Source organism: Papio anubis, chromosome 4 (assembly GCF_008728515.1).
Source record: "Papio anubis isolate 15944 chromosome 4, Panubis1.0, whole genome shotgun sequence".
Classification (NCBI taxonomy): domain Eukaryota; kingdom Metazoa; phylum Chordata; class Mammalia; order Primates; family Cercopithecidae; genus Papio; species Papio anubis.
Window position 1 is genome coordinate 177,517,636 of NC_044979.1, and position 14,233 is coordinate 177,531,868.

The 14,233-nt window shown below is 53.7% G+C and overlaps 1 protein-coding gene across 1 annotated transcript in view; it reads left to right on the plus strand.

The window, feature by feature from the left end:
• The first annotated feature begins 1,487 nt into the window (after positions 1–1,487).
• Positions 1,488–14,233, plus strand: part of UMODL1 (uromodulin like 1) — a 62,939-nt gene continuing 50,193 nt past the window's right edge. The window contains exons 1-3 of the mRNA XM_021935485.2: positions 1,488–2,550; positions 6,928–7,170; positions 13,890–14,051. Of these exons, the coding sequence (XP_021791177.2) occupies positions 2,472–2,550; positions 6,928–7,170; positions 13,890–14,051 (484 nt within the window). The 5' untranslated portion in view covers positions 1,488–2,471. The remainder of the gene's footprint in view (positions 2,551–6,927; positions 7,171–13,889; positions 14,052–14,233) is intronic.

Sequence of the window (14,233 nt, forward strand, 5' to 3'; positions counted from 1 at the left end):
CTTTCTTTGTGCCTCAATGAAAGGGAGGTTGAAGGAGAGACCAAGCTAGAAACAGACTGTTAATTTTGAGACTTTTTTCTTTAATCATTTAATATAAAGAGACAGCATGTTACAATGACATTTTATGGACGATTGTAAATTATGATGAAGTCCTCAACTGGTAAAATGTCTTGACTTTTTTCCCCTGTCTTGGGGTCTGTGGTTAAATCATGACAGACCAGCAGTGGAGTGGAGTGTGAAGAACTGCGGCTTGAGGCTTGGACAAGTCTGGGTTTAATCTCTTGTTTACTGGCTGTGTGGCCTTTCTGAACCTGTTTTCTCACCTATTTAATAGGGACAAATGATCTATTTCATAGAGTAATCGTGAAGATGAGAGACAATGGTGCACCAGACAAATTGGGTTTTAACCTGTAACATTATCCCTGATTTACCTTGATATTTTATAGAGACATTCATACATTATAGTAGCAAACATTGAGATGGTATATACAATATAATACACATTCATCTTGCATTTTAAAGTGTTCAGATTTACTTAAATCGTAATACTTTTAATTTATTCTTTTAGCGTTGATCAAATTTCACTTTTTTGAGTATTATACAATAGCTTTAACAGTTATTCTTTTCCTATGAAACCTTTTTTTTTTTTTTTTTTGAGACGGAGTCTCGCTCTGTTGCCCAGGCTGGAGTGCAGTGGCGCCATCTGGGCTCACTGCAAGCTCCGCCTCCCGGGTTCACGCCATTCTCCTGCCTCAGCTTCCTGAGTAGCTGGGACTACAGGCGCCCGCCACCACGCCCAGCTAGTTTTTTGTATTTTAGGTAGAGACGGGGTTTCACCATGTTAGCCAGGATGGTCTCAATCTCCTGACCTCGTGATCCACCCGCCTCGGCCTCCCAAAGTGCTGGGATTACAGGCGAGAGCCACCGCGCCCAGCTGAAAACTTTTTGTAATGAGCCGATTCTGTGTGAAGCTTTTGGTTTTCTATAAAAGCTGCTGTGTTCCAAGGACACCCGTGGTGCGCAGCCCCTTTGCTGTGTGATCATTTCCGTGTGTGATCATTTTTGTATTCTTGTCATAGCATCTGACTTTTAGTCATTAGCCAAGCAAATGCAGCAGTTCATCATCTCAGAGATTAATCTCCGGAGAATAAAAGAGGTAGCGTCGTCGGTGCGGGAGTCAGGCGAGAAGTTCCCTTCTGGAGGAATTGTTTTGTATCTAGAACACCAAGGAATTATGCTCCTGAAACATACAGCCAGGATGAATCTTTGTTAACTCATCAGAATGTTTCCTCAGTAAAATCCACAAGATCTTCTTCATCCAGTGTTAAAAACTGGGCAGCTGAGGCAGGAGAATGGCGTTAACCCAGGAGGCGGCGGAGCTTGCAGTAAGCGGAGATCGCGCCACTGCACTCCAGTCTGGGCGACAGAGCCAGACTCCATCTCAAAAAAAAAAAAAAAAAATTGAGCTTCAGCAGTCAACATCAAGCAATAAGAGGCAATCAGCAGTGCGATATGAAAACATCATGAGCTTGAAAGAACTTAACATGAAATTTAGAAATCTATGTCACATATACCATGATGGTTACTGAAATAAAACATCAATCACCCGTATTCTTATCACTCCTCAAAATGTTTTCTTCCCATCCCATGGCCCTTTCTGGAGTTTTCTCCATGCTTATATAACTGTACAGCGTTGTCACTTTCATGGAGATGAAATTGCGTGCGTTGCTGTTTTGGCTTCACATTGTTGAGTATTTTTTTATGCTACTAAAACTTCATGGTGAGCATTTCAACACCCGTGTAATGCTGCATCCAGATGCTCTGTAATAATTACACTCCCGTTCTCCTGTGGCTGTTCAATTACGTAATTTTCCACTTGAAGTCATAATAAGTAATGCACATCCCCGTGACCACAGCTTCGTGCTCTCAGCCCAAGCTCCAGGAGGAGAGGACTGGGTCAAAGCACCTGGACATTTTTGTGACTTTTGAACTGCATTGTGGAACCGTGTGAAGGACACTTCTCTCAATGTGATGTACCACTTTGATTTGACGCTGTTTTCTCCTGCCAGTTCAGAATGATAGGGTAAGAGAACACCCTGTGTTGATGGAGAGACTCAGATTTGGGTCTCAAATGTGTTTTCTGCGTAACAACGAGATGGGATCCAGTGATGCGGTCTGGGCTGTTGGGTACTCACTTTTCCTAAAAGATGCCATCTGCTTGGAGCAGAATAGCCTGTGACACGCAGGAGCCCCCAGGGAAACGGCCACGGCAGTGGTGGGTGTTAACGTGCAGGCATAAGGGACTGCTCCCAGCGGTGCTGCCTCTGAAGCCATTGCCACCTGCAGCAGCACAGGAGACAGAAAGGCCCTTTCTCCGGGTCCAGGCGGCTCAGGCCCCTATGTGCCCTGGTGTAGGAGAGACCCAGGCTTCTTGGTAGAGGCCCAGAGCCCTGCGCTGCCACCCCTGCTGGATGATGCTCAGGACCTCGGGGCTGGCCCTGCTGGCTCTGGTCTGTGCTGTGGGCTCAAGCCAGGCCAGCGGCTTCACAGGTGAGGGATCTGGGCTTGGCATGGGCAGTTCTTGAGGAGGGAGGCTCCCTGGCATGGATCTCATGAGGACAGCCTCCTGCTGAGACCTAGGTGGGTAAGGGTGCCCCTGCTTGAAGAGGCGACATCTGTTCCTTGGTGGACGAGCTTTTCCGTAAGCGCACATGGTAGCAGCTGTGGAGGTGGGGCAGGCGTGCTGGGTAGGGTTTTGGGAAGAGGACTCCCTAGTGGGAACCTGTTGCTGAATCACCGGGGCGTTCGTGGGGGTAAAATGCAGATTCTTAGCCAGCAGGTCTGGGGTGCAAGGCCTGGAACTCTGCATGTCTGTGGGTGATGCAGACGCTGTGGGGTCCTCAGATCCCACTGAGAACAGTGAGCTCCTACAAAGGCAGAAGAAAGGTCTCCTGAACCTTGGTGCATTTAAGTCCTCGCTTAGAGATAAAAAAAAAAAAAAAGGAGACCTAGTCTGGGCAACATCATGAGACCCCATCTCTACCAAAAAAAAAAGAAAAAAAGCCAGGCATGGTGGTGCACACTTGTGGTCCCAGCTACACAGGAGGCCGGGATGGGAGGATCGCTTAAGCTTGGGAGGTTGAGGCTGCAGTAAGCTGAGACTGCTCCACTGCACTCCAGCCTGGGCAGCAGAGCAAAACCCCCCTGATAAACAAAGAAAAGCCACAATACAAAAACAAAAAAGAGAGGGAGACCCAGAATGGATCAGGGACTCGCCCAGGCCACACAGCTCACAGGGCAGAGTCACCGCAGGAGCCAGCGGCTGCACCAGGGCTCTGTCTGGAGTCTTCAGGCATGCCGAGAGCAGAGCAGCTGCTAAAACACACGTGGGGGTTCTGAAACCCCGGAATCCAGGGAAATGGGACTGCAGAATTTTAAAATCGTTTCCCTCTTAAAATCTGTCTTATTCAGTTACAAATTTAAAGGAATCCATTGTTTCTAAAATCCACGATGTCTTTGTACTACCTGAAAGTTTTTCACCCAGAAGCAGGATTTTGCTTTGTGATTTGTGAAATGGATATTCCCGTTGGAACAGGTAATGCGTAGACCCCACAGTTCAGATACATAATGGGTGGGAATCCTGGGAAACTGGAGAAGGTCTTAGGAGGTGTTTCCAGAACCCCTCATTGTAGATGAGGACACGAGGCAGAACCTCAGCAACCCCACATGTGCCCGCCCCGAATCTTCCCTGGGTGCCAGCACTGCCTTCACGGGCATGGCCCCACTTCAGCCTTCTGCTGCCTCAGGGCATGGCTGTTATTTCACAGATGACAAGAGGGGGGCACTGGGAGGGCATGACACAGGTACAATCACGCAGCAGGGTGTGAGCGCAGGTCCATCTGACCCCAGGACTCTTGTTGGCCCCAGAGCATTAGGCTTTCCCACGTCTGAGACCGGAATCCAAGACCCCACGCTCCTGCTCTGATGGCCCTTGCAGGGCTTTACAGAATGGCAGAATCTGCTAAACACTTTCTTCTCTGGGCTCTGGCAAGAAGCCAGGCTTGGGATGGCACATGGCCTCAGATAAAATGTGAAAAACAAAACAGGACAAACATCTCCTGGGTTCCACAGGAGACGAGTGTGTGTGTGTGTGTGTGTGCGCGCGCGCACATGCGGGTGTGCGTGTGTGTGCAGGAGGGCTCTGCTGCAGACCAGCTGGGGTCATGTAATGGTCAGGTGGGGCCCTGGCAGCTCTCTGGAGACCAGGAGCTGCAAGTGTCCTTAATGTGGTTGGCGTCTCTGCTCAGGTTACGATGGAAAACACAAGCTAGATCCACCCTGCTAAATTCTTGGTGCAGGAAGTCCTTGGCCTTTGCCTTGCTCAGCGTGGTCACTGAGTAGGTGAGCGCGTTCCTTCTGGCCACATTCCACCGTTCCTCATGCAAGTCACCCCTAGGCTCTCAGCCAAGCTGCCCTGGCCCGGGAAGCTGATTTGTCCTGTTCCACTCCGTACGACAAGGACCTCCCATTCCTTTGCAGAGCTCACGGTAACTACCCCACTGGTGATGGCAAATAGCAGGTGGTCCCCATCCCTAGAGGCCCTGCTGAGCCCGCAGGGTGATCTGGGGTTCAGACCCCAGAGGAGGTTGCGGCTCCAGTCCCTGTTGCTTGTGGAGTGGGGTCACTCTGCGCAAGCGTGTGGTCCAGCACCTGTGTTCCGCCCAGAGCAAAGCTGCAGCCTCTTCCCTTACCTGGTTTGAGGGCCAGCTCTGCCCTGTTTCTTCCTGGGGTGAGTAACAAGCCCCTGGAGTCCCGCTTTCTGCACACTTATAGGTTGCTGTGAGGTTCAAGGAGGGAATCTTCAGAGATGCTGCCCCAGTGGAGGGAATAAGGACAGCATTGGTTTTGTGATCATTTCTGCTCCCATCTCTGTGTTCCTCCCCAGAAATCAATCCAGCTACTCATTGAGGGAAATAAACTCTAATACTGAGCCCCCACCTCTTGGCTGTACAGTCTAGTAAAGCTTAGAGCTCAGGGGTTGAGTGTCTGAAATGCAAGCCCTGTATGTCAAATCCTCCGTTCATTAGGCACTGAGAGTCCATATACTCAGAGTCCCTTGCTAGGTGCCACAGGGGAGCTGGAGGGGACCCTTCACCATCCCTGTGTTCACTGGCTAGGACTGCTGAAACAAAGAAACAGCCTGGGCGGCTTAAACAGCGGAAATGGATTCAGTCACAGTTCTGGAGGCCAGAAGCCTAAGATGAAATTGCGGGCAGGGCTGGCTCCTCCCGAGCCCCTGCAGGAGTCTCTGCTCCGGGCCTCCAGCTTCTGGGGCAATCTTTGGTGTTCCTTGACAGTAGAAGCACCATCCCAGTCTCTACCTTCTTCTCCCTGTGTGCCTGTCTGTCTCCATGTTTCCCTTTAGTATAAGGGCCAGTCATATTGCATTAGGGTCCAGCCTAATGTCTCCACTTTAACTTGATAACCTCCAGAAGACATTACTACAGATAAGGTCACATTCTGAGTTACTGGGGTTTAGGACTTTAACATACGAATGTTTAGAGGAACACAATCGATTCAAATTAGGCAATAGGGTTCTCCCGGGGAGATGGGAAGCCCAGGCACACGTCAGGGGATGTCCATGACAAAGAGTCTCCTGGTGAATGCCATGGGGCTAGGGGTCTCGAGAACAGAGTAATCACGTTGATGGAGGGGTGATGGGCCTTGTGTACAGGACCCAGGCTCTGGTGAGAGATGCATAGGGCCCGATATGGTAAATCTGATGCTTGTCCTGCAGCGGGGGTGACTGTGCCTCCTCCTGATCACAATGGTAAAGGCAGAACAGTTGAACTGGTCTTTTTTTGAGACGGAGTCTCGCTCTGTCGCCCAGGCTGGAGTGCAGTGACATGATCTAGGCTCATTGCAACCTTCGCCTCCTGGGTTCAAGCAATTCTTCTGCCTCAACCTCCCAACTAGCTGGGATTACAGGTGCGCCCCACCACACCTGGCCAATTTTTTTTTTTTTTTTTGACAGGGAGTCTCCCTCTGTCACCCAGGGTGGAGTGCAGTGACACAATCTCGGCTCACTGCAACCTTAACCTCCCGGGTTCACGCCATATTCCTGCCTCAGCCTCCCAAGAAGCTGGGACTACAGCTGCCCACCACCAGGCCTGGCTAATTTTTTGTATTTTCAGTACAGACGGGGTTTCACCGTGTTAGTCAGGATGGTCTTGATCTCCTGACCTCAGGTGACCCGCCCACTTCAGCCTCCCAAAGTGCTGGGATTATAGGCGTGAGCCACCACGCCCGGCCTGAGCTGGTCTTTTATCATCAACAAACTTCTCACACGTGTTTTAAGTACCTGCTTACTTATCTTCCAGCTCACTGAAAAGAAAGCCGTCTTTGTCATGTCCTGGCCGCAGTATCCTTCAGTTTCCACTGTGACGGGAACTGCGGCTCGTTCACTTCCCATATGGCAACCTTGAGGCTCAGGGGGACGAAGAGATAGACGTGCATGAGATTTTACGGCCTGTGGAATGAGCCCACACGGAGCAGAACAAAGGGACATGATCTCTAAGCGTTGATTCCAGTGCTGTGCTCTTTCCTTCGTATATTGGCTGTGAGACCCCTGTGCTTCAGGAAGCGTGCGTGGGGCCCAGGTGGCACCTCCCCCTTGGTCACGGCGGCTTTCTTAGCAGGCCAGGCTCTGTCGATGCTTTATTCTTCTGTGCTCACTCATGCAACAGCCTTCCTGGTGCACTAGCAGGCAAAGGCCGGTGGAGAGGGCTGGTGGGCAGCTTCCGAGAGGCCTGCCCGAGTGCGGGAGGTGTGGTCTCGCTTGCTGTTGCAGAGGGACACCTTGCGGATAACCGCTCGCATGGATCTGATCCTGGTGTTCTCAGTCGCCTCCTTGCTTGCCTCTTTTAGAAAAAGGCCTCTCCCTGTTGGGCTACCGGCTGTGCAGCTACCGTGTGACCCACACTGTGCAGAAGGTGGAGGCTGTGCAGACGTCCTACACGACCTATGCGTCCTGCGGTGGCTGGATCCCCTGGAGGCGGTGCCCCAAGACCGTTTACCGGACCCAGTACCTGGTAGTGGAGGTTCCTGAGTCCAGGAATGTGACCGACTGCTGTGAGGGTTACGAGCAGCTCGGCCTCTACTGTGTCTTGCGTGAGTCCAGGGCTGCCGGGCTGGGGCGGGGCCACCCTTGCCGTCGAGACTCCTGATGGGACAGTCACCGTTGGCACCCACTGGCCCGGAACTTGCTAGATCTTCCAGGAGCACGGTTCCCAGCCTTGACCAGGCAGCAGGGTCATCGGCAGGGCTTGTCCCTGGCCCAACTCTCAGGTTTCTGAGTCTGTGGGTGGGGGTGAAGTACAAGAATTTGCCCTCCTGACAACTTCCTGGGTGACACTGATGCTGCTGGCCCAGGAACCCCACTTTGAGAACCTCTGTTGTTCTCAGAGGGCCCCAAGTCCTCCCGCTTCTCAGTGCAGTTTGAAAGCTGCTGTCCTGTAGGATGCTTGGGGTCAGTTACCAGGGTGACCAGTGCGGTTAGGCCAGGCCAGGGTCTGAGCCGTTGGGAGGGGGCGGGGACTCAGGACTCAGCCTACTGACACGCAGGTGATCTCTTTCAGGGGAGGGGTGTGTGTGTGTGTTTAGTGGTTGCTAATATCGAGTCAATACCAGATCTGCAATGAGTTTCTGTATAGTCAGAAGGTCCTGCCTCACAGCCCCACTGTGGAAGGACATGGGGGTGTGTGGCTCCAGCTTGGTGTTGGCCAGGGTCACTGAGACACAAGGGCTGTGGCCTCCAGAGTGCAGAAGCCACCAGCTCCTGGGTGCCCCAAGGGGGATCCTACAGGACCCATCCTTGTGGCCTGAGACCAGGACACCAGCAGAACGGAACGCGGACTCCCCAAACCAGGGTGCCTGCCTCCTCCAGAAACCGAGGGCCCCAGGTTGCAGAATCTGGGGTCTGCGTAGACCTGCATGCTGGGCCATCCTGAGTGGGCCCTCCCTCAGCCCCCAGTGCGATTTCACAGATGACAGGGAGAGTTGCCGCATTTCTGCTGCCCCGTTCAGAGGGCCAGGCACAGACAGGGCCCGATGGTTTCGGGTGTGCTGTTAACAGGCACGCTTCTCTTTCAGGAGTGTTAAAACAATACCACCATGACCAATACCTCCATCACCAATAGAAACCCGGCGGGGCCAGCTGACCCCAGAGCAATGGCCCTTCTGTACTCCCATTGCTTCCCTAGAGGGCCACCGGCAGGACAAGGCTATGCCTTGGCCATGCTGCTCAGGTGCTGGTCTAAGGAGACCCTTCCTGTCCTGTTGCCTGACCCCATTTCCACTTTCCCTTTCTCCGAGGGCCACACACACAGAGGGGCCTGCTGAGCCACAGTTGCTGCTGTCCTTGCCCTGCAAGCAGCCTCCACTCCTAGTGGATGGCGGGGGCCATTAGGACACAGGTGCTGATGCCATGGCACCTTGGTTTAGAGCATGTGGACTTTGCAGCCAGGACATGCTCTGTCCTGTCCTGTCTTACCTGTGGAGGCCACACCTCTTCCTACCTGTTGGCATTGTCAGGACTAGTGAGGGGAGGAGGCTCTGGGGGAGGCTGATCAGCAGCCCCTTCCTGCCCCCTGCTCTGCAGGGCCACACCAGCCCCACCCATGCCCACCATCACCTTCTGTAAGAGACCCTGGCCTGCTGCAACAAACAAGTTAATTCCCTCCCAGAAGACAGGGAGGCCCCTCCCCACCACCTGCCCTTCATCCTCCTCCACAGAACAGCCTCCAGGAGCTGCCTCTTGTGGGAATCAGCCGCACTGTTAGAGTGTTAGCACCTTTAATTAGGGGCTCACCCGGGCAATGCTTTTGCAGTCAGGGAGTCCCGTGGGTGAGAGTGGGCTGCCATGGGGAGCTGCAGGGAGTGGAGGGCGAGGCCACAGGGAGGGACGTGGGGCATGAGGGGAAGTGGACTCACTCGGCGGGCCCTGAGCCCCTCAGTACATGGCCCCTCAGGTTCTAGAAAGCTCACTCTGGCACAGCGAAGAGGGGGCAGACCTAGAAGGAAGAAGGAAGAGAAGACGGAGGGGAACAGGCATTGCCTGAGTGCATTCTTTCTAAGAGGCCAGGGCAGAAGACCCTCCAATCCCTCAGGTGCCAAAGGAATAGGCATCCCTAGCTCTGCAGGTGGAGATCCAGGCTAGGGGAGGCCTGCGCCTCCACCACCATGGCACAGCTCTGGGAAGCCTGGCTTGGGACATGGACCTGGGGCTCTCTGACCCCCAGGCAGAGTTTTGGGGATTTATCAAGCTGCACTTTAGTGTAGAGGAGTTTGTGGCATTTGAATGCTGTGGCTGTGGCGATTGTGGGAGAAGGAACGTTTCAGGGCACTGAGGACACAAAGTTCTTTCTCAGAAAGGTCCCTGCCTGTGCCGGGGCCTGGTGAAGGGCATAGCCCACGAGGCTTCTGCAGCTCCTGCTGCTGGAGGGCCTGTATCCCGTGGGCCTCCATCTCTTCCCAGCCCCAAGGTCACAGACATCACACTGGTAGTGTGAAGGTGCCTGTGGTGGGCAGATTTACACCCTGGATTTTGTCAGCACAACCTTCTCCATGCTTGCACAGTTCTTTTGATCAAAGCCGCTTTTTCTGGGATGCCGCACGGCAGGTTGACCCCTTGGAGCTGGACGTGAGATGGTCTCAGTAAGTGACCTGTTGAGCACTGCAACTCTGATTTGTACAGAATGAGGCAGACCTGAAGCTGGACCTGGCAGATGTTGGAGGAACCTGGAAATACTGGGAGGTGTGAAGGGCAGGAGATGCTCCTTCCTCTGCAGCAGGGCCTCCAGGTCGCTTGAGTGTGGGTGACTCACACCTCAGCTGCCCGGGGGTCTGCACCTCGGAGTCCTATCCCCCAGACAGTGGCAAAATGCTAGACATGGTTCCTCCTTTCTCCTCCCGCTCAATCATGACTTACGCAAAAAAGCGAAGGGAAGCATCAACACACACGTGATATGATTTTCAGTGACTTTTTCAACTTTTTCATTCCAGCATTTGGAACGCAATGACACCTGGTGCATTAAGTTTTTAAAAATATAATTACAGAAATGAATACATGAGCCATGCGGAAAATATGGGAACACAGAAAACAGGAGGAGGAAACGATCCCAAGCCTGCTGCTCACGAATAACCACCTTTCACATGTTCTTTTTTTTTTTTTTTTTTGAGACGGAGTCTCGCTCTGTGCCCAGGCTGAAGTGCAGTGGCCGGATCTCAGCTCACTGCAAGCTCCGCCTCCCGGGTTCACGCCATTCTCCTGCCTCAGCCTCCCGAGTAGCTGGGACTACAGGCGCCCGCCGCCTCGCCCGGCTAGTTTTTTGTATTTTTTTTTTTTTTAGTAGAGACGGGGTTTCACCGTGTTAGCCAGGATGGTCTCGATCTCCTGACCTCGTGATCCGCCCGTCTCGGCCTCCCAAAGTGCTGGGATTACAGGCTTGAGCCACCGCGCCCGGCCCCTTTCACATGTTCTTTATCCAGGGCAGACATTTCACAAGGGGATGGCCACTGTGTCCAAGACGTTTGTAGCATGATTTTACCACTCAGCAATGTATCCACAGCAGCTTTCATGTCCATAAACATGATTCCACTGCATGCTTTTACGGCCACATGGCATTACCTCATACGCACATCAGCATTCACTGAGCAAGTTCTTGCCACTTAACATTCAGTTGTTTCTAATTACTCATTAGCATACGTAATGCTGTGATGAACAGTATACGGTACAAACGCGGCTGTGCACGAGTTGGATTATGTGCTCAAGATGAATTCTGAGAAGTGGAACCCAGCATCTTAGCCATGCTCCCTAACTCCAGTGACACCCCAATTCTGCACAGGATCAACCTCCTGGCAAACTCAGCCTTGTTAGGCAAATCCAGGACCCCACGGGACCAGGAGACTCCCCAAAACTTCTTGTCCTCGCAGGCTGATGACCAGGGGCCCTTTGCTGAGAAACTCCTGTGCTGACCAGGCGAAGAGGCGCTGAGGAAGGAGGAGGGAGACAGGAGCGACTCCTCCCCAGCTCATCCAGTCCTCAGCACTGGGAGCCTTGGGTTTTACTGCTCCAACAGAAAGCTCCCCTGTTGCTTCACTGGACCATGACTAACAGTGTTGCCAGGAGCTGAGCAGTTCTTTTATTGTTCGCATTGAGTTAGGGAAGAAGGAGATTTTTGACTTTCTACCAAGTTGGACTTGTTCAGCTTTCTCAGGGCACTCAGTCAGCTGGCCGGCTCCAAGGCATGGAGGGGCTTCCCGGCAGTGCCCAGTTAAGATGCAAACCTTTCACTCAAAAACACGCCTCTGGTGATTAGGCAACTATTTTTGGAAGCCAATTTTGGGGGGATTACTTCTATTTAAATAGCCTTTTAGTTTAGAATAGTTTTAGATTTGCAGGGAAGTCTTTATCTTTCTGCAAAGATAATGCAGAAAGGTCCTGTACCCCCCAACCCAGCTTCCCCTAATGTTAGCATCTTACAGCTCTCGGGACAACTTGTCCTAAGGAACCGGCACTGGGCATTGCCAAGAAACTCCATACTTTATTTGGATATCCCTGCTTTCCCCAGAATGTCTTTTTCTGTCCCAGGAGCCCACCTTCCATTTAGTCCACACATCTGCTTAACCCTTAGGCCTTTGCTTTTTGCACTGGGAGACAAAGCAGAGACCATCAGATGCTCAGCAAGCCTCCACCAGGCTCCTGACATTGCCCTCCTCGAGCTGCACCCAACGTTCATTTTTCATGCACGGCCATTGGTAGAGCTGTCTGGATGATGAGGAGAAGAAGACTGAGTCAGGGACAACGCAAGAAAGAGAGTGTGGCTGAGAGGAATGCCCACAGCGAAGCCGGGCGCTGGCAGACAGGGCTGTGTGAGAAGAGCGGGGATGCAGTCTGTCCGCATATTCCACGACTCTGGCTCCCCCTACTCTGGCCAGCTGAGCAGTGTCCTTGGTGATGTGGTCCCAACAGAAACCAGGGCCACCACCTTCTTTCTTGGTTGCGGAGTGCTCTGCAGAGACCCTGGGGGACCCAAGAGGCCGGTCCCTGGGATTGCAGCCTGTTGAGGCTGCCCTTCCACTTGGCCAATCCCACAAGTTTTCCCCACCCTCGCGGAGGTGAGTCTCGGACCCAGTTACCAGCTGGCCTCCTCTAGTCTTCTGGGCTCTGAGAGGTCTCAGGCTGTGCTTCTAAACATCCCCGGGCCATAGACACACAAAGCTTGCCATGCATCTGGGCATGAACTGGACAGCTCTGAGTAAAACTCCAGGGGGAGCACGGCACCCACCATCAGGATGGCTGACTATGGAGGCCACAGAGCGGGGCAAGCCTTCTCTGGGGCCCTGAACTGGGTCCCTCCTCCCTGTGTGTCCTCCTCATGGCTGCCCTCTGCCTCGTGGAGCTCCCATCTCAGCTTCCTTCCGTCCTGGGAGATGGGGTCATCTCCTGCCCTGGGCCCACCTCTGCTGTCTTGGCAAAGGCACACTGCAGGCTCTGCGGCATTGGGCACAGGCTCCACTGTCTCCTGTCCCCTGGGGTTCAGTTTCTTCTCCTTGCCCTCCTCTTGTGTTTCTCGGAGCCCTGAGCGTCAGCCCCCGGACTCATGAAAGCTTCGCTTTGGGTGGATTCTCAGACTCCTGCAGTGCTTTCTGAGAGCTCTACAAGCCCCTTTTCTGGAAAGCCCACCGTGGCCTCCCTCTGCAGCCCTGACTGAGGTCTGGTCCCCAGGACCAGTGTACCTCCCATGGGGACCCCACCGGGCTGGCCTCTTGCCCCCCTCATCTTTGCCTCCTGCAGAGGCTTGCCGTGTTTCTGTGTCTGGAGCTGCATCTGAGCTGCACTCACACTGTGAGGGGCTGGGGAGCTGTGCAGCCAACAGCTGGCGGGCTGGCCTCAGTGGCCACCTCCAGTGCCACTCTGCCGTGCGTCTCCACGTGGGCAAACAGTGAATGTGTCCAGCTTCACATTTGTGCTGCCACACCTGGTCTACCCCAGGCCGTTCTTCCCACAGCTTTCCCCAGCTCAGGAATGGAGCCCCAGGGATGCCAGCCCCAAAGCCTGGGAGCCTTCCTGAAGCTTATTCTTCTCTTACACTCCATCCCATCTGTCAGCACATCCTGTGGACGCCCCCACCTGATCTCCCCAGGGTCCCATGCTGCAGTCGTCTGCACTGTCACCTGGACCAGCCTCCACCACACCCCACACCAGGCCTGTATCTCACCTCGTGGGCGCCAGGGCTGATGTCTGCAGGGCTGCTCCGAGCTCCCCTCTGCCCAGCCCAGGCACGAGCCCCTCTCCAGAGCGGCCTTCCCAGACCTCCATCCCCCACACTGCTTCATCCCCCAAGGCTCTCACCCTGTCTGAATGTCTGTAGATCGCCTTGCACTGTTGTTCCCCCACTGGAATATAAGTTCCCTGAAGGCTGGGCCCTGGGCACCTGGGATTGTGCCTGGCACATAGTAGGTGCTCAACAAATATTGAATGAATGAATGAATGAATGAATGAGCTATCAGGACTGGAAACAGCAAGCAGCCCTCTAGGGGGTAGTGGAGCCTCTTGGACCTGGACTCCTGAGGCCTGGAGGAAACAGAGACACCTAGGACCTCAACTGAAGCTGCCCTGGCAGGACAGATGGGCAGAGGATATGAAAGCCAAAGCCAGCGGCCCTCCAATGGGGTGGGTGTCTGCACAGGCATGGGGATGGGCCCTGAACAGGCCACAGACCCACAGGCAGACTTCAGCACCAGGAAGCACCGACATGAGGCCCCTGTGAAGCAAATCAGGTTCGTCTTTTATCGCCAGCATCACTAACTGTACCATTTTCTCCCAGCTCTGAATCAGTCCAGGGAGTTCACATCAAGACCCGGGGTCTGCCCCGCAGAGGGACCTGAACCATCCACCTCCCCCTGCAGCTTGGACACCGACTGTCCTGGACTTGAGAAGTGCTGCCCCTGGTCAGGGGGGCGCTGCTGCATGGCCCCTGCACCCCAAGGTAGGCTGCTGCAGGCCGTGCTCACAGGTAGGCAGCAAGGGCGGGTCTCGGTGAGGCTGATCTGTGTGAAGGTGCGGGGAGGAGTGTGTTTCTAGGAGCAGCGACCGATTTCACCAGGAGCCCCCACTGTGTGCACAGGCAGCACCTGCTCTTAGACAATTTCTTAGTCAAAATCTGGCCCC